The sequence below is a fragment of the Thamnophis sirtalis genome, unplaced genomic scaffold (genome assembly GCF_051295495.1).
Source record: "Thamnophis sirtalis isolate CommonGarterSnake01/CBP01778 unplaced genomic scaffold, rThaSir2_p1.2 scaffold_4, whole genome shotgun sequence".
NCBI classification, from domain to species: domain Eukaryota; kingdom Metazoa; phylum Chordata; class Lepidosauria; order Squamata; family Natricidae; genus Thamnophis; species Thamnophis sirtalis.
This window is the reverse complement of record NW_028261384.1, coordinates 3,325,553-3,344,017: the sequence shown is the minus strand read 5'-3', so window position 1 is coordinate 3,344,017 and position 18,465 is coordinate 3,325,553. Positions and strand designations below refer to the sequence as shown.

General features: G+C 46.7%; 2 protein-coding genes across 2 annotated transcripts in view; both read right to left on the bottom strand.

The window, feature by feature from the left end:
- The window catches only part of SETD2 (SET domain containing 2, histone lysine methyltransferase), a gene marked incomplete at its 3' end in the record, with an annotated part of 62,293 nt that overhangs the window by 28,587 nt on the left and 15,241 nt on the right, over positions 1-18,465 (bottom strand). The window contains 7 exon segments of the mRNA XM_087712375.1: positions 7,828-7,962; positions 8,775-8,901; positions 10,026-10,123; positions 10,472-10,549; positions 11,505-11,628; positions 15,603-15,731; positions 17,044-17,175. Of these exon segments, the coding sequence (XP_087568501.1) occupies positions 7,828-7,962; positions 8,775-8,901; positions 10,026-10,123; positions 10,472-10,549; positions 11,505-11,628; positions 15,603-15,731; positions 17,044-17,175 (823 nt within the window).
- On the bottom strand, positions 401-5,683 carry LOC148045749 (uncharacterized). The gene has a single exon (XM_087712376.1). It carries the CDS (start codon positions 4,028-4,030, stop codon positions 956-958), a length of 3,075 nt encoding a protein of 1,024 aa, XP_087568502.1. The 5' UTR covers positions 4,031-5,683; the 3' UTR covers positions 401-955.

The window sequence follows — 18,465 nt, the reverse complement described above, 5'->3', positions numbered from 1 at the left end:
GATGATATTATAGAACATGGGATAATAGGGCTGGAAGGGATCCTGGAGGTCTTCTAGTCGGACCCCACCCACCCACCCCCCACCCCGTTCAAGCAGGGAACCCTGTCTACCTGGGATCTGAGCTTTTGAGTAAGTTTCAGTTTTGTCCAAGAAAAGGATCGTTTGGTAAATAACCCATCATTAGTATTGTGTATTATGTAAAAGGCCAGTTTAAAAAATAACTAGTTGGGCTTGGCATATAAATATATATTTAATTCCGTTGAGGTCTCTGAAGGCTGAAGTCTGTTTAATGTAAGCAGGTAGGTCCTCATTTAGTGAGTGCAACTCATGTGAAATTGTCACTAATTGAAAATTGCAGCAACCTAGGCGCGACCATTGTACTTATGACTTGACTACGGGATTTCTGTATTCAATTTTTTTTATTTTTCATAAAGTGGACATTTTTAACAACCTTTTAAACATTCCACTTCAAAGAGCTCCTCGATTCCAACATACTTTTGCCATAAAAAATACACTGTAATAATTTACTACCTTTCAAAAACTTTGCATATCTTTATGACAATCTAAGACACCATTTTTAAAGCTGTTTAAAACTGTAGCTGTATGTTTGTACAGGACTATCCTACATAGAAAACAAAAAAGGGTTAAACTGAATCCCAATGTACGAAAAGTTGGTTTTTTTACACAAGTACAAAACTGGCCATTGTAATGTTGCTTTATAAAAATAAAACATTTGATATCCCATTTTTGCAGTTAGAGGATCTGCAAAGATCAAACCGTTCAGAAATAAACCGCAAAATTAGTGTTTTTTGAATGAAGGCAAATTAAAAGTCTTTTTTTTGTGTGTGTTTTTGAAAATTCCGGATACACGGGCATAGCTGAGGGTTGACAATTGTCTGGGTGTTTTATTCCAAGCCCCGGAAAGAAACTAACTTTCTTAAAGAATTCACTAGTTTTAGTTGGCATTCTGTTTTCTCTTTTTGTCTTCGTATATTTCGTGGTAACCCTGCAGGATTTCGTGGATTCTCCCACGTACCCTTTCGAAGCGTTCTCCATCCGGATCCATCATTTTTAACTCTGATAAAATGTTGTCAACCTCCGTGAAAACACGAGCCAATCTTCCCATGGTGAATTTTTTTGCCTTAATGTCTACCCGTTCTTCTTCCCCTTCTCCTTCTTTCTCTTCCTCCACAACCTCCTGGGCTGACAATTCTTCTCCAAGCTCGATTAAATCTTCACTGGAAAGCTCTCCCTCCATAGACGCTATCCACTTTTCCACGGCTTCAGCATCCACCTGTAAACCGAGGGTTTGCGAGAGAGTCAAAATGTTCTGGGTTGTTTTGTCCAAATCTTTGTCAGGGTCGAATCCTTCGAAGTTCTTGACGAGGTCTGCGAAACGTTTTAAGCACTTCTCCCAAATGCCCCGCATACACGTCGCACCGACACCCTGCCACGCAGCGATGACTTTTTCCAGGCAATGGCGGATATCGTACTGTCTCCAAAACTGGTTAAAGTTCACCTTGCCCTTTTCTGTTGCAGCTACCGCTTCGGTCAAGACCTCCCGTAAATAATAAGCCTTGAATACGGCGATGGCCCCCTGATCCATGGGATGCAGGAGAGGGCTGGTGTTTCTGGGCAGGTAAACAACCTTGACATCTGCCTGGAGACCGTCCAGATGCGAGGGATGTCCCGGTGCACTGTCGAAGATCAAGAGAATCTTAAAAGGAATCCTCGCTTGCGAGCAGTAGTCCTTGACCTGGGGTACGAAATAAGTCATCACCCAGTACTCGAAGAGCGCATGGGTCATCCAAATATTCCGATTGGATTGATAATGCACGGGAAGGGTGTCCTTTTGGAACGCACACGGATCCTCTGATTTGTGGATCAGAAAAGGCTTCAGCTTGAACCCGGCGACATTTCCACCCAACAGCAAGGTGATTCGGTCGGGAAAGGTTTCTCGGCGCAGGTAGATGCCCTCTGGCAATTTTTTCCAGGATAACCTGGTTGAATTCACGCTGAATATCTGTTCCGGGAGATATTCCCCTTCCTGTAAGACATTATCAAGCTCATCGCGGAACCTTAGGGCTCCTTCTTGGTCAAGGCCTGTGGTTTTCCCCTTGGTGGGTATGTTTCGGTAATTAAATCTTCGCTGAAACCGCAGAAACCAACCACGGCTGGCATCAAAGGTTTTGCCACACGCCTCCCCAGCTCGCTCCTTCAGCAGGGAGAAAATGCTGCGCGTCTTCTCCTGAATGCGAAGGAAGCTGATCGGGTCTCTCTTGCGGACCTGATCCTCAATCCAAAGCACCATCAGTTGTTCTGTCTGGTGGATGAGGCCCGCTCGGTGTCTTGTTATGGTGGTGTCTGCTCCTGTGGATCCTTTGATCACCGCTCGGATCTTCTTTCTATCCTTCAAAATCGTCCAGACGGTGGTGCGGGCTAGGCCTTCTTCTCGGGCAATAACATTCGCCTTCTTCCCGGCTTCGTGAGCTTTGATGATCTTCAACTTCAAGTTGAGATCAATGGACCTCCTCTGCTTTTTGATGTTCCCTTTCGCTGAAGTGGGGGACTCTGGGTTTGTGGACACTTTGTTTTGGGGTGTGACCGGGTGGACGACGGATTTCCGTCGACTTGTTATCATTTTTCTTGTGCCTGGCAATTCCTTGGAGGCTTCTTTGATCCTTCTTGAATCCTTCAAAATCGTAAAGATGGTGGTATGTCCCAGGCCTTCTTCTCGGGCGATAGCGGACACTTTCTTCCCACCCTCGTACGCTTCGATGATCTTTAGCTTCCGATCAAGATTGATGGATGTCCTACGCTTCTTGCCACTTCCAGAAGCTGAACTGGGGGTGGTAGGCTTTGTTGACACGCTGGTTGAGATTTGGGTTTGCGAGCAACTTGGTCTGGGGGGAGATGGGATGGGATTTGGGTCTGCAGAGACATTGGTGTGGGTGGCGGGTGGGTGGGCAGGGCCCTTTCGTGGTTTTGTGATAACTGTTCTTGTCCCTGGTAATTCTTTCATAGCTTCTTTGATCCTTTTCTGATCTTTCAAAATCGTGATGACGGTGGTACGGGCCAGACCTTCTTCTTGAGCGATAACTTGCGCCTTCGCCCCGGCTTCGTACGCTTTGATGATCTTCATCTTCAGATCAAGACTGATAGTTTTCCTAGACTTCTTGCTATGCTCTCCCGTTGAAGTGGGGGTCTTCGGCTTTGCGGGAGTCTTGATGTGGGGTGTGAGCGGACGCAGGAGGCGTTTCCGTGCTTTTGTGATAATTTTTCTCGTCCCCGGTAATACCTTGAGGGCTTCTCGGATCCTTTTCTTATCCTTCAAGATGGTGAAGATGGTGGAATAGGAGAGGCCTTCCTCTTTCGCTATGATCTTCATTTTCTTCCTGGTACGGTAGGCTTTGATGATCTTCATCTTCAGATCAAGACTGATGGACCTCCTTCGCCTCTTGTTCCCTCCTTCCACTGAAAGGAGGGTCTTGTGCTTTGAAGACACCTTGGTAAGGGATCCAGATGTTTGAGGGAGGTCCTTTGCCTCTCCCGTCCTTGGTGAACCACTCATGGCTCCCCTGACCCTTTCCTTATTCTTCAAATTGGGACTGGCCAGGTCTTCTTCTGCTGCTATCGGATCCACCTTCTTCTCGGCATTGTGGACAATGTCGGTCATCACTGTCTGACTGAGATCGATTCTAGTCTCTTTGATGCTATTTTCATTTGAAGCGGGCCCCTCTGGCTTCGAAGACATCTCGGTATTGGGTGCAATTGTGTGGGTGAGACCTTCCTGTTGTCTTCCTGTCCTTGTCTTCATCCCTGGTGTTCTTTTATTCCCCTTTCTCATCCTCTTCGTGTTCTTCAAATTGGCCAGGGTGCTGGAACAGGCCAACCCTCCTCCTCCTTCTATCGCGTCCGTCTTCTTCCCGGCATCATGGGCACCGAGGTCTTTCATCTTCGAACTGAGGTCAAGGCTTTGCTCCCCGCTAGTTCCTTCATCTGAAGTGAGGTTCTTGGCCTCTGAAGACATCTTGGTATGGGGTATAAAGGCGCGTAAATAGTAAATAAGCAAGTGAAAATTTAAGATCAGGTTATACGCGAAAGCGGTTTAACTAACTGCAATGACTAACTCAGGACTGGAATGGTACAGGGTTGGACTAGAAGACCTCCAAGACCCCCTCCACCTCTGTTATTCAGAAATCTTATAGGGTTCTCCTGCTTGAGCAGGGGGAGGGGTGGATTAGAAGGCCTCCAGGGTCCCTTCCAATTCTGTTATTCTGTTAATCATCCTCATAGAGAGTGAGATACTACAGAGGCCGTAAAAGCATTGGTCGCAAAGCTACTTTATTTTACGGGGAGTCCTCAACTTACGACCAAATTAGGACCAGAAATTCTGTTGCTGATAGTTGTTTTAAGGGAGTTGCATCCTATATTATAACCTTTTTTTTTTTGCCATGCTGTTAGGCAAATCACTGCAGTGGTTAAACTGGCCACGTGACCATCAATTCTGGATCCCCCCACGGATTGTGCTTGTCGGACACCAGCTGGGAAGGCCACACATGGCAATCACGTGATCCCAGGATGCTGTGACTGCCGTAAGGTACATGCCAAGTGCCCGAATTTTAATCATGGTGATTGTGGGGATGCTGCAACAAGAGTCATAACCGAGAGGACCCGTTTTTTTAGGTCACTTTTTTCAGTGCTGTTGTAACTCCGAAACAAATGGTTGGAAGCCGAGAACCACCCATATGGTCAACGTGTTTGCGATAGGTGGCTATCTGAGGCATTTGCTAAACAGGGAGAGCCTTAGAAGAGGTTGAAATTATTATTATTATTATTTTTCCTACCGTAATTGAGAAGGGAAGGAAGAGGAGCTGCTAAAATAATGTTGCATCAGCTTGTGAGGAAATCAACGACGGGAACCCTTCCTGTATTTAGGCAACAGCACCGATGTGCTTAGCCCAATTCAGCAACGACTATCCAAAGGCAGAATTTACATTCTGGCACAAAATCCAGGAGATTTGATCTAAGACGGGAGCCAAAAGCCCTACGACGAATCCTTGGATGCTTTTCCCGAAAAATTATCGGAAGTACAGGTAGTCCTCGGCTTACGACCACAATTGAGTCCAAAATTTATGTGGCTAAGTGAGACATTGGTTAAGTGCGTTTTGCTCAATTTTATGATTTTTCTTGCCACAGTTGTTAACAACTTAACAACTGCAGTGATTCATTTAAGTGAATCTGGCTTGCCCATAGCCTTTGCTTGACAGAAGGTCGCAAGAGGGGATCGCGTGACCTGGGACACACAAGAGGATCACATGACCTGGGATACGCAAAATGGGATCACGTGACCTGGGACACGTCATAAATACGAGCCAGTTGCCAAGCATCTAGATTTTGATCACATGACCAAGGGGATGCTGCAATGGTTGTTGTAAGTGTGAAAAAATGGTCATGTCACTTTTTTTTTGCTGCTGCTGTTAACTTTGAATGATCACTAAACGAATTGTTGTAAGTCGAGGACTGCCTGTAATTATGCAAGGGCCAACTGTTTCATACTTCTTCATGAAAGAATTCCCCATTCAGTCAGATAGAATTCTAGATTCAGTGTTTCTCAACTTTGATCCCCTTGAAGAAATCCCAGAATTCCTCAACCAGAAAACTGTGATGGAGCCCACCCCTCTTATAAAGCTGGGGGATTCTGGGAGTTGGAGTCCTCCCTTCTTGAAGCATGCTGGCTGGGGGATTCTGGGAGTGGAAGTTCAACCCCCTTAAAGCATTCTGGATGGGGGATTCTGGGAGTGGAAGTCCTCCCCTCTTAAAGCATGCTGGCTGGGGGATTCTGGGAGTGGGAGTCCTCCCCTCTTAAAGCATGCTGGCTGGGGGATTCTGGGAGTGGAAGTCCTCCCCTCTTAAAGCCTGCTGGCTGGGGGATTCTAGGAGTGGGAGTCCTCCCCTCTTGAAGCATTCTGGATGGGGGATTCTGGGAGTGGAAGTCCTCCCCTCTTAAAGCCTGCTGGCTGGGGGATTCTAGGAGTGGGAGTCCTCCCCTCTTGAAGCATTCTGGATGGGGGATTCTGGGAGTTGAAGTCCTTCCCTCTTAAAGCATTCTGGATGGGGGATTCTGGGAGTGGAAGTCCTCCCCTCTTAAAGCATGCTGGCTGGGGGATTCTAGGAGTGGGAGTCCTCCCCTCTTGAAGCATTCTGGATGGGGGATTCTGGGAGTTGAAGTCCTTCCCTCTTAAAGCATCCTGGCTGGGGGATTCTGGGAGTGGAAGTCCTCCCCTCTTAAAGCATTCTGGATGGGGGATTCTGGGAGTTGAAGTCCTCCCCTCTTAAAGCATTCTGGCTGGGGGATTCTGGGAGTTGAAGTCCTTCCCTCTTAAAGCATTCTGGATGGGGGATTCTGGGAGTGGAAGTCCTCCCCTCTTAAAGCATCCTGGATGGGGGATTCTGGGAGTGGAAGTCCTCCCCTCTTAAAGCCTGCTGGCTGGGGGATTCTGGGAGTGGAAGTCCTCCCCTCTTAAAGCATCCTGGCTGGGGGATTCTGGGAGTGGAAGTCCTCCCCTCTTAAAGCATTCTGGATGGGGGATTCTGGGAGTTGAAGTCCTTCCCTCTTAAAGCATGCTGGATGGGGGATTCTGGGAGTGGAAGTCCTTCCCTCTTAAAGCATTCTGGATGGGGGATTCTGGGAGTGGAAGTCCTCCCCTCTTAAAGCATCCTGGATGGGGGATTCTGGGAGTGGAAGTCCTCCCCTCTTAAAGCCTGCTGGCTGGGGGATTCTGGGAGTGGAAGTCCTCCCCTCTTAAAGCATCCTGGCTGGGGGATTCTGGGAGTGGAAGTCCTCCCCTCTTAAAGCATTCTGGATGGGGGATTCTGGGAGTTGAAGTCCTTCCCTCTTAAAGCATGCTGGATGGGGGATTCTGGGAGTGGAAGTCCTTCCCTCTTAAAGCATTCTGGATGGGGGATTCTGGGAGTGGAAGTCCTCCCCTCTTAAAGCATCCTGGATGGGGGATTCTGGGAGTGGAAGTCCTCCCCTCTTAAAGCCTGCTGGCTTGGGGATTCTGGGAGTGGAAGTCCTCCCCTCTTAAAGCATCCTGGCTGGGGGATTCTGGGAGTGGAAGTCCTCCCCTCTTAAAGCATTCTGGCTGGGGGATTCTGGGAGTTGAAGTCCTCCCCTCTTAAAGCCTGCTGGCTGGGGGATTCTGGGAGTGGAAGTCCTCCCCTCTTAAAGCATTCTGGATGGGGGATTCTGGGAGTTGAAGTCCTTCCCTCTTAAAGCATGCTGGCTGGGGGATTCTGGGAGTGGGAGTCCTCCCCTCTTAAAGCATGCTGGCTGGGGGATTCTGGGAGTGGGAGTCCTCCCCTCTTAAAGCATGCTGGCTGGGGGATTCTGGGAGTGGGAGTCCTCCCCTCTTAAAGCATGCTGGCTGGGTGATTCTGGGAGTGGAAGTCCTCCCCTCTTGAAGCATTCTGGATGGGGGGTTCTGGGAGTGGAAGTCCTCCCTTCTTAAAGCATGCTGGCTGGGGGATTCTGGGAGTGGAAGTCCTCCCCTCTTAAAGCATTTCCACCCATCTTCAAAAAGTCACGGTTGAGAAACCCTGTTCTAAACAACACAGGTAAAAATTGATTGACTGGTTTGAAAGAATGACAATAGCATCTAATTCACTTTTACTGAAAATCTCTTCCCCATTTTAAATAAAGAATGAGAATCCCAAACACCAAGAACTCCCAACCCACAGGCCATTAAAAATCTTATTTTTCCTTGCCTCCAAATTTCCAATGAGCACCTCTTGATTAATCAAGTCACCCAGCAAAAGACTCACCTGGATGAGTTTGAGACACGTGAGCTTTTGTTCCGGTGTCTCAATTCGCACCATCAGGCGGGACAAACTGAGGACTTGATTCTTATCGGAGAGCCCTTCACCGTTCTCTAGGAGCGCTTCTAATTCTCCATCCACCTACGAAAAGCCAAAAGAGAGATTCTAGACAAGGTGCACAACCACAGAATACTTGCAGCTCAGGGCTGAGTTAGGGGGAGGAGGGGGTGTCCTTGGTGCTTTCTGGTTTTCATGCAGACATTTCATTTTCCTGCAGACGTTTCATTACCCAACTAAGTGACACAATCAGTGTTAGAAGGGAGAGGGCGGCGTTGAAGCCCACCCCTCTGAAAGCAATACTGGCCAGGGGATTCTAAGAGTCAAAATCCATCCATCTGAAAGCATCCCGCTTGGGAAATTGAAGTCCTCCCCTCTTAAAGCATGCTGACTGGGGAATTCTGGGAGTTGAACTCTACCCATCTTAAAGCATGCCAGCTAGGGGATTCTGGGGGTCGAAGTCTACCCTTCTTAAAGAATGCCGGCTGGGGAGTTGGGAGTTTGGGCTCTGTTCAAGTGACCAAGTTTGAGAACCATGGGCCTAAAGCTGCACAACATTGCTTTTTGCAGTAGTGGGCAGAGAGATGCAGATCTACACTTACACGAGGAAATGCACGGGAGAAAGCATCACAGTGAACTAACAGGTCTACACTATTCCAATGTAACCATTAGGCTTTAGGGCTCTTGTGCAAATAGAGGGCAGCAGCACGAAATGACTCCAAAGCCACCCAACAGGACTGAGACCTTAAGTGTTACACCAAACACCCCAGTCCTCTCTTGGGCCAGAGAGGGTGACGATGCCCTTTGCAGCTTTGGGGGGATTGCGGGAGATCCAGGGGCTTCCAAAGCGATCGCCCAAGCGGCCACCCTGCCCCACCCATGGCTTAAATGCCTACCGGATCTTTTTTACGCGACCGCTCCTTTTTCATTTTGCCTCCGGCGGCACGAATGCTGACCCTGTTCTCTCCGCCCAGGTAGCCCCGACAGTTGGTGGAGCCACAGAAACATTTCTGTGCTTCTTTGCTGTTGGAAACACACATCACAGCAAGTGAGGGACTGAAGGAGGCTTCATCTCATCTTTATTTCTCTCTCTATCCATCCATCCATCATGGATACAATTCTACCTATCTATATCCATCCATCCAACATGTATACGTGTCTGTCCACCTACCCACAAATCAATCTCTCCCTCCCTCCCTCCTTCCATCCACAATTGTTAAATGAATCCCTGCAGTTGTTAAGTTAGTCACACAATTGTGAAGTGAATCTGGCTTCCCCATTGACTTTGTATTTATGACAACCGTCATAAAAGCACGTGGCCATGGGGATGCTGCAACGGTCATAAACGTTCATAAAAAGTCCACGTCAGCGGTGTTCTAAATTTGAAAGGTCAATAAGCAAATAGTTATGAGTCGAGGAGTCCCCGTTCTTACTCTAAAAATTAAACCTATGCCTGTTTTTGTAGATATTAAAACAAGCCTTAGCTAACAAAAAATTAAAAGAAGTGTCTTATGAAGCAATCATTTGAAAGAAAAGTGTTCACAACAGCTTGTCATATAAATATCAAAGAACTAATGCTAATCAATCCTGAATTAAATCATTTTCAGTATCATTTAGACAACACCACGTGCCACGCAGGTTTCTTATAAGTCACCCTAGCTACATCATCTACTCAAATTTTAAGAAGGCAACTTGACCTCCCTTTCCTTCCTCCTTCTCTTATCCCTCCCTCCCTTCCACCTTCCTTCATTTCTTCCTCCCATCTCCCCTCCCTTCTTCCCTCCTTTCCTTGTCTCTCTCCTCTTTCTCTTCTTCCTTCCTATCCTCCGTCCAGTCTCTCTTCTTCCTTCCTTCCTTCCTTCCTTCCTGCCATCCATCCAACTCCTTCTCCCTCCCCTACTTCACTTCCTTCTCCTCTCTCCTCTCCTCACTCCCTCCTCACTCTCAATTGAAAAGAGATTTGACAAGAAGATGGAAAGATCAGATCCTCCAAACTAATTAGCTGCACTGCACCAATTTCTTCTCTGCAAGAATACTGGAATAATTTCACAATGATGACCTGGAAACTACTACAGCTCTTCCTGATCCGAGAGAGAGAAAGAGAAAAACAGCAAAGGAATGTGATGAAACAAGGAAGTAACACCTACCCGTATCGCTGGAACTGGTAGTCGAAGGTTAGCTCCGAGCCAGAAGTTACTAGCTTGGTGGTGAAAAAGCCCACTCTCAACTGGCCATTCACCGTCCACTACAACAGAAGGGGGATAGGGACAAAAGAGGACAATAGGATTAAATTGCAACTCTATAACTGCAGCATCTTAATTTTTAAATGTGTTAGACATCATAGTTGCTTTGAAATAGCAAACCATGTTGATTGGTTTCAGACTGCCAAAAGATATATGTTTTTATGAATATATATACAGCTAAGGAACTTTCACATCCCAAAAAGGGGGAGCATTGGAAGTTAAAATCCAGGTTGCAAGTTGCCCCCAGGTTGGTCATCTACTTTCATTTAAAAATACTTCTCTTGAAAAGGTCGGTCTGTAGGTGGGGAGAAAAGCAAAGTTGTGCCCACATCACTTGTTCCACGACTCACCTTCTGTGTCTCACAATTTGGTTCGCAGCTGTGGTTCATGAAACGAGAGCAGTTCCCTTTTTGCGTGGCGTCGATGATCTGAAAAGGGAAAGGAAATCGCTACAGAGCCAATGCTCGTTTTAACGAACGGCCAGTTCAAAGTTACGACGGAGGAGACGAAGAAGATGGCTGATTTGTGGCCTTTCCTGCTGGTTTCCTTCAAGCAAAGTCAGTGGGGAAGCCAACGGGAAATCACAAGCCTCAGTCACGAGATGTCCTCGCTCGAGAACCATGCAGGTTTTGTTTAACAACGGCAACTGGAAGTCCTGGAACTCCTGCCACGAGTCATCACATTTTTATGACCAGCGTTGCTTGGTGAGGAGTATCTCCAAATTATTGTGGTTAAACAAGGGCTGCCTGTACCTCTTTAAAAAAAGGGGAGGGGGATAAAAAATGAACAAAACATACAAAAACACACACAGGTATGTGAGCTACTACGCCGGTTCCATTGTAAAAAAAAAAACAGCAGCAGCAGCTGCTACTGTCCAGAAGTTCTCTATAAATGCAGGCCTCGATTTACGACCATAATAGAATTTCCAATTGCTAAGCAAGGTTGCTTTGATTTTATGACCTTTCTAAAGGCCACGGCTGTTAAGCACCGCAGTGAAGTGAATCATTTAGTCCCGGATTTAAATCTCGGGAAAACATTTGGAAAGGTCGCAAATGGCGATCACGTGACCCACAGACACTGCAAGTCATAGACAACACGCCGGGTGCCAAGTGCCATGGGGGCAACGGTCGTAAATATGAGCCAGTTGCCAAGCAATCAAATTTTGATCGCGTGACGGTGTGTGAATGTGGAGGCGGCTTTTTGGAGCTGTTTGAACAGTTGCTAAGGTGTGGTAAAGTGAGGGGCAACCTGTACCAAATTAACTAAAGCGAAACATAAACAAGACCCATTGTGACTTCAAACAGCCACTAAATGAATGGTCGTAAGTCAAGGTTGACTTATAGCGAGTTATCCACTATACTTTTTTTTAAGACGAACGCTCACCTCATCGTTTTTCAAGGCCATGAAATAATAATGGATGTTCTTGCTTCTGGCATATTCTTTCACCCGAGTTTTGAATTCTTTGTGATCCAAGACTTCTCCACAGTATTCGAGGACAAAGGTGTTACTAAAGCACAACAAAAGGAAGACAAGAAGATGGAAAAAAAAGGTAAACGCATAACTAAAACACACAGCAATATTAGTATGTTTGCATGCATCTATCAGGAATGGAATAGCTTTATTGGTCAAGTGAAATGGGATACACAAGGAATTCGTCTTTGATGCATATGCTCTCAGTATACATAAAGAAAAATAAAATACGTTCATCAGGAATCACAAGATACAACACTTAGCGATAGTCATAGGATATTGAATAATCAATCAACTCATAGTAGGAAACAATCAAAACAATATAAATTGTAAAGATACAAGCAATGTGGTTTTAAGTGGGAAGAGATAGGTACTAGGAAGGATGAGAATAGTAATACAGTCAGTGAATAATTTAACAGTGGGAATTAGTTGTTAAGCAGAGTGATGGCATTCGAGAAAAATCTGTCCTTGTGTCTAGTTGTTCTGGTGCGCAGTGCTCTATAGCGTCGTTTTGAGGGAAGAAGTTGAAACAATTTATGTCCAAGATGTGAGGGGTCTGTCGATATTTTCACGGCCCTCTTTTCGACTCGTGCAGTGCGCAGGTCCTCAACGGAAGGCAGGTTGGCAATAATTCTTTTGCCTGCAGTTCTAATTATCCTCCAAAGTCTGTATCTGTCTGGTTGGGTTGCAGAGCCAAACCAGACAGTGATGGAGGTGCAGATGACAGACTCAGTAATTCCTCTGCAGAACAGAATCAACAGCTCTTGGGGCAGTTTGAGCTTCCTGTGTTGGTGCAGAAAGAATATTCTTTGTTGCGTGTTTTTTTTTTAATGACATTTTGGATGTTAGGTGTCCATTTTAAGTCTTGAGATGTGATAGAAGTTAGACATTTGAAGGTCTCAACTGTTGATACTGTGTTGCCTGGTATTGTAAGTGATGGCAGTACAGAAGGTTTTCTCCTAAAATCTAACACCATTTCTACGGTTTCGAATGTGTTTACTTCCAAGATTGTTTCAGTTGCACCACGTCTAGTTGTTCAACCTCCCGTCTGTATGCAGATTTGTCGGAGACCAATCACTGTTGTATCATCTGCAAACTTCCGTACTTAACAGAGGGATCTTTTGAAATGCAATTGTTGGTATAGAGAGAAGTGAAGAGAGCACACAGCTGTGGGGCTCCTGTGCTAATTGTGCAAAATCTGATATGATTTTGCCTAGCTTCATCTATCTATCTATCTATCTATCTATCTATCTATCTATCTATCTATCTATCTATCTATCTATCTATCTATCTATCCATCTATCTATCATCTATCTATCTATCTTCCATTCATCCATCAATATCAATCCATCTCTGTCTATCACTCTAATCTATCATCTGTCCATCTCTAATCTACCTATCTATCTCTAATCCAGCTCTATCCTAACTACTTATCTCTGTCTATGTACCTATCTTTTGAGAGCAGGCATCAAAATTTCAATGTTTGCGATTGTGTACATAGAAAAATGACAATAAAATTTATCTTGCTAGTACCTTGGCTTTGACTCACAACTAAATTTAGGGAGTCATGGGGTATTCCGTAGCAAATTTGCTGCCTTCAAGTGAATCACAGCTCCACGTTTCTCTTAGGAGATAGTCCTCACCGTATGACCACAATTGAGCCCCAAATTTCTGTTGCTAAGCAAGGCAGTTGTGAAGTGAGTTTTGCTTCATTTTACGATCTTTTTGCTACCATTGTTAAGTGAACCACTGCAGTTGGTGCAGGGTTGTTAAGTGAACCTGGTTTCCCCATTGACTGTGCTTGTCAGACGGTCGCAAAAGGGGATCACATTGCCCTGGGACACTGCAACCGTCATAAATACAAGTTAGTTGCCAAGCGTCCAAATTTTGATCACATGACCATGCAATGGTCCTTAAGTGCGAAAAACGGTAGTGTCCTTTTTTCAGTGCTGCTGTAACCTCAATCCCTGAGTGAAGGGTTGTATAGGTTGAGGACTATCTGTACCCACTTACCATCTTCCTTCTTGAGAAGAAGATGGGAGGAGAAGGAAGGTTTGGAGATTATTCTTATTAATGCCTGGTTTTAATAATTGACTGTGATGGGGAGGAGACCCTTCATCAGATTCTGGAGCCATGGAACGGTTGCAGAGGACGGTTAAAAGTCTCATCATGGTGTCTTCTTCGTGTTTGGTTTAGGGCGGGTGTGGTTCTTCCATCTCTCTGCTGCGGCTCCGTTGGGTGATCCCACCACTGGCTGGCCCCACCCCTCGCCCTCCCCTCCCAGTGACTCCTCATCTAGCCTGAGAAAGTAAGGGTTAGGGTTATCCCCCGACAGCGGGGGATGGAGGCTCACTCCATATTCCAGAGCGGGATCGAAGGCACGGATGTCCTCTGCTGCTATCTGCATTCCCATCGCCCGCTAAAGCAAACCAAAGGGGACGGGGTCTTCCTCCACGCTGTGCCCTCACTGGGCCTGCTTGCAAACTCCGCTGAGCACATCTCCAAATGTCCGGCTTGCGCATCCCTCCCGGCTCCATCCCACCTACCGTGGCACCTGCCTCCACCCGGATGGCTGAGCCCTCCCTCTCGGAACGCGGGGGAGCACCCGCCCGCTGCCCTCTTCCTGATGCTGCAGCCTGGCCTCCCTCCACCTGAGAGGTGCTGCATCGTCTTGCCAGCTGACAGGGAACGCAATGGCGCCGGCCCTGGAGCCTTCCTGGGGCTGGGTGAGGAGACCTTGCCGGGGCTCCCCACAAGGTGCAGCGGCCACAGGAGCCCCTTGGCAGCACCTCTGCTTCCTACCTACATATAGAGGTCGGCCAGCGCCATTACGGTGGCAGCGGGGCAGATGCATGCCCTGCCTGCTCCGCTCTCACCAGCCAGAGATGGCGCTCTGTGCCACCGCCTCCCAGCAGGAGCACCACATCTGTTTGCTCGCTGGCCGCCTCTGAGGAGGGAGCACCCCTTGGGCCTCCCGGGCCCCTACCACGGGGGGAAGAGAGGGAGAGGGATGTCTCCCTGATAGGATTTGAGTTGGAGTTGCCTGGATCTCCAAGACTTGGCTTTGCCTGCCAGCCTCCACTCCCCCTCCACAGCCCAAGTTTTTGGATTCACACAAGATAGATAGATAGATAGATGATAGATAGATAGATAGATAGATAGATAGATAGATAGATAGATAGATAGATAGATAGATAGATAGATAGATACTGTTTCCCACAGAATAGCAATAGCAATAGCAGTAGACTTATATACCGCTTCATAGGCCTTTCAGGCCTCTCTAAGCGGTTTACAGAGAGTCAGCATATTGCCCCCAACAATCTGGGTCCTCATTTTACCCACCTCGGAAGGATGGGTAAATCAGCAGGAGCCAAAAAACCTGGGTAGGCACAGCTGGGGTGTGTGTGTCATGTGACTGGGCTGGAGTGACTTTTGAGTTGGCGACGCCCACCCGTGTTTTGGGGCTCCCGCTGTTTTCTTTTCTGTGGGGAACGGGTCCAAATGGCTCTTTTGAGTATTTAAAATTGCAGACCCCTGGTCTAGTGGTGGAGGCACCAGGCTATCAAGCAGGAGACGCTGAGTTCTAGTCCCGCCTCAGGCATGAAAAGACTGCTGGGTTAACTGGTGAATCACTAGGGGACAGTAAGTTCTAGTACAGCCTTAAGCATGAAAAGCCAGCTGGATGATTTTGGGCCAATGACCAGGTGACTGCGAGTTCTAGAACCAACTTAGGTAACTTTGGGCCCCGTCCCTTCTCTCAGCGAACCCACTTCACAGAGTTGATGTTACGGGGAAAATAGGAAGAGGAAATTGTGTTCAACCTCATTTGTAAAAATAATGAAGGTATGATACAAGACACCCATAAAAGCGTAAAACCCCCACGATTCACAGAACCACGAAGACATATGTGTGGCTAAGGATCCACCCCTCCAGGACCTCAGAGCAGGCACAGCTTCCTTTGTGCAAGATTTCTGTGCTTCTCAAAAGCGAGCGCAGTTGGTGGAGACTTACGAAGGAAGGTCCTTGGCTGCTCTGAGCCCCCAGCCCTTCTTCTCCGTCAGGATGACTTCCACGTCCGCGTGCTGCTTCCTCTGAAACCGCCGATTCGAACAATGCTCTCCGTTGGGACACCTTGAGGAACTGAGGACAACAGAGAGCAAGTTGACCCACGTGCAGAGTGGCTCTGTGGCATATATTCCCAGTCGTACCCACCCAACCCAACTGAACAGAGAGGGGCAAGGAGATGTTATAATCCCTTTTCTAAAAGAGCGCCATCTGGTGGGGCCCAGAAGAAAGAACTTCTCCATGGTGGCTCCCTCCCTTGTTGCTTGAAGCACCCTCTTTTCCCAGTTAAGATTCATTTGACCCACCGGAGCAGGAAGGAAGGGGATGTGATGGGTCAACTCTTTTAAGGAAGCCCATCTGGTGAGGCCCAGAAGAGTTTTTTCCATGGGGGCTCCTTCTATTATTTACCCTCTTTCCCCAGTTATACCTACCCAACCCACCGGAATGGGGAGTCAGGAGATATTATGGGCCTCCTCTCTTAAGAAAGTCCATCTGGTGGGACATAGAATGAGGACCTTCTCTGTGTTGGATCCCTCCCTGTTATTTGAAGGACCATCATTTCCACCCAACACACCAGAGCTGGGAGGAGGCAGAAGATGTTACGGGTCTCCTCTCTTTAAGAAAGCCCCTATGGGGGACCCAGAAGAAAGGTCTGGCCTCTATTTTGACACTCTCAACAACAAGATCCTATTTTTCTTAGGAAGCTGTTGCTGAACATAAAGGAGAGAGAGAAAAACGCAAGAGCCAAATGAATAAAAACTGAAGAAAAAGGTTTAATCCTGCCAGTACAGGTAGTCCTTGGCTTATGACCAATTGCTTAGTGAGAGACTTCCCCAGGTCTGCTTATGGCCCTGATTTAAAGCTTTGACACCTGTCCTCCTACTGGTCACGACTGCATGACACTCAACAACTGGACCATGTTTACAGCTGTTTGCACCGAAACTACAATTCATGATAATGATAGTTTGGGATTGTTGTTTTTACTAAAACAGTATTTACTTTTCTTTTTTTGCCAAAAAACATTGTACGTAAAGGATTCACATAACGACTTCCGCAAAAAGGTCATTAGATCAAGCAGGGGCATATGGTGGCCCAATTAATGTCCAGCATTATTTATGACCATAGTTTTGGGCTCGACTGCAGTCGTAAGTCGAGGACTGCTTGCAAGAGGGAACTACACTTGTTTTAAGCAAAAGTTAGCAAACAATATAAACCTCACGACTGCCAGCTAAGGAAAAAGAGGGAGGAAAGCCGTATATTCCTCATCCACCAATGTCGACTATTAAAATAAAAATGATGAGCTTATGCAAATTTTAACCATGGGAAAACGGGTCCCGTTTTTCTCCCTGCATGGCGTTGAAAAGGGCAGCAAAAGGGTTTTTTTTACCATTCGATCATCAGCAGACGATTCAGGCAATCCTCTCCGCACGCGGCTTCTCCCTGGGCCAGCTCTTCTTTGGAAACAGTTGGACATTCACACAGCATCCGTTTGATGTCTCGGTGCGACTTATTCTTTTTTCTAAGGAGATGATGTTACATGGACAAACACCCCCCCCCAAAAAAATAATTAGGAAAATTTCCTTTTGAATAGGATAAATAAATCTGACCTAATTATTTTGCTACCTCTTAATTTCAGTGTCTTTAAGGCTAAGGCCAAACAGTTCCAGAACCTCCATAAGTCCTTTATTTATATGTGTTTTTGGTGGGCATGCTGTTTTGTCTTCACAACTATGTGAAGTCACAGCTGCCAATTGTGTTGGCCTTCCTACGTATCCAGAGCTGTCTAAATTCTGCGGCCACATGAACCCCTATAAAAAGACGTAGCTACTTTAATGAGCCTTCAGACCTGAGTAAATTCACACCCAATTTGAATGCTGCGGCCAGATGAACCCACAAAAAAGATGTAGCTACTTTAATGAGCCATTAGACACACAAGTAAATTCACAACCGATCCAAAGCATTCTCTCCTCACTGGGTATGAATGGAGTACCACTTAATCTGTTCCTCCCTCCCCCCCCCACCCCCGAGATCCCCAAGCAAGTCAAAAGTACAGGTTGGAATCGTAGTGATCCCCCTCGTTCTCACACTCTTAGGTGCAACATTTTAGATTCCGTGGGATAGTCAAATCCTGCAACCATTGGTCCACCAGAAGGGGTATACTCAGGAAACCGTCAGCCAAAGAATTCTTGCTGGCAGGATCCAAGAGAAGAACATTTTTTACTCATGCCCTTGCTTTTTGGAATTTCATGCCCCTTGCTGATGCAGCAGGGATTGCACAGGTAAACCCACCAGTGGCTGGCCAGGTTAGGTGGTCTTAATAGAATGGACCTTATAAATTCATTTTAGTTTGGCTTTTCATTCTAGTGCCCTGGAGTCCCAAAGTTGACTTTTAGCTGCAGTGAACTTTTCTCTCCAACTTCCTCATAAGTATTACAAATAGGACTGAACAGTGTGGCAAGGCTCTGTAAAGGAGGGGCACAGGAAGCCAGACGAAAGAAAGAGTGGCAGAATTGTGGGGAGGAGAGAAAAGTGGCATTAGCCTAGCATCCTTATGTAGCCACAAAGGAGTTAAGTCCAACTCTCCTTGAATTCTGTTAACCCTTATCTAACTCTCAGCAGGAGCTACCCGGTAGTTGAAAAGATTCCTGCGGACAAGTTTTTAACAATAAATCAGGACACTGTGAGTTCTAGTCTCACTTTAGGCATAAAAACCACCAGAGGGGTGACTTTGAGCCAATCACCAGATCGGGAGTTCTAGTCCTGCCTTAGGCATGAAAACCACCTGGGTAACTTTGGGCTAACCACCAGA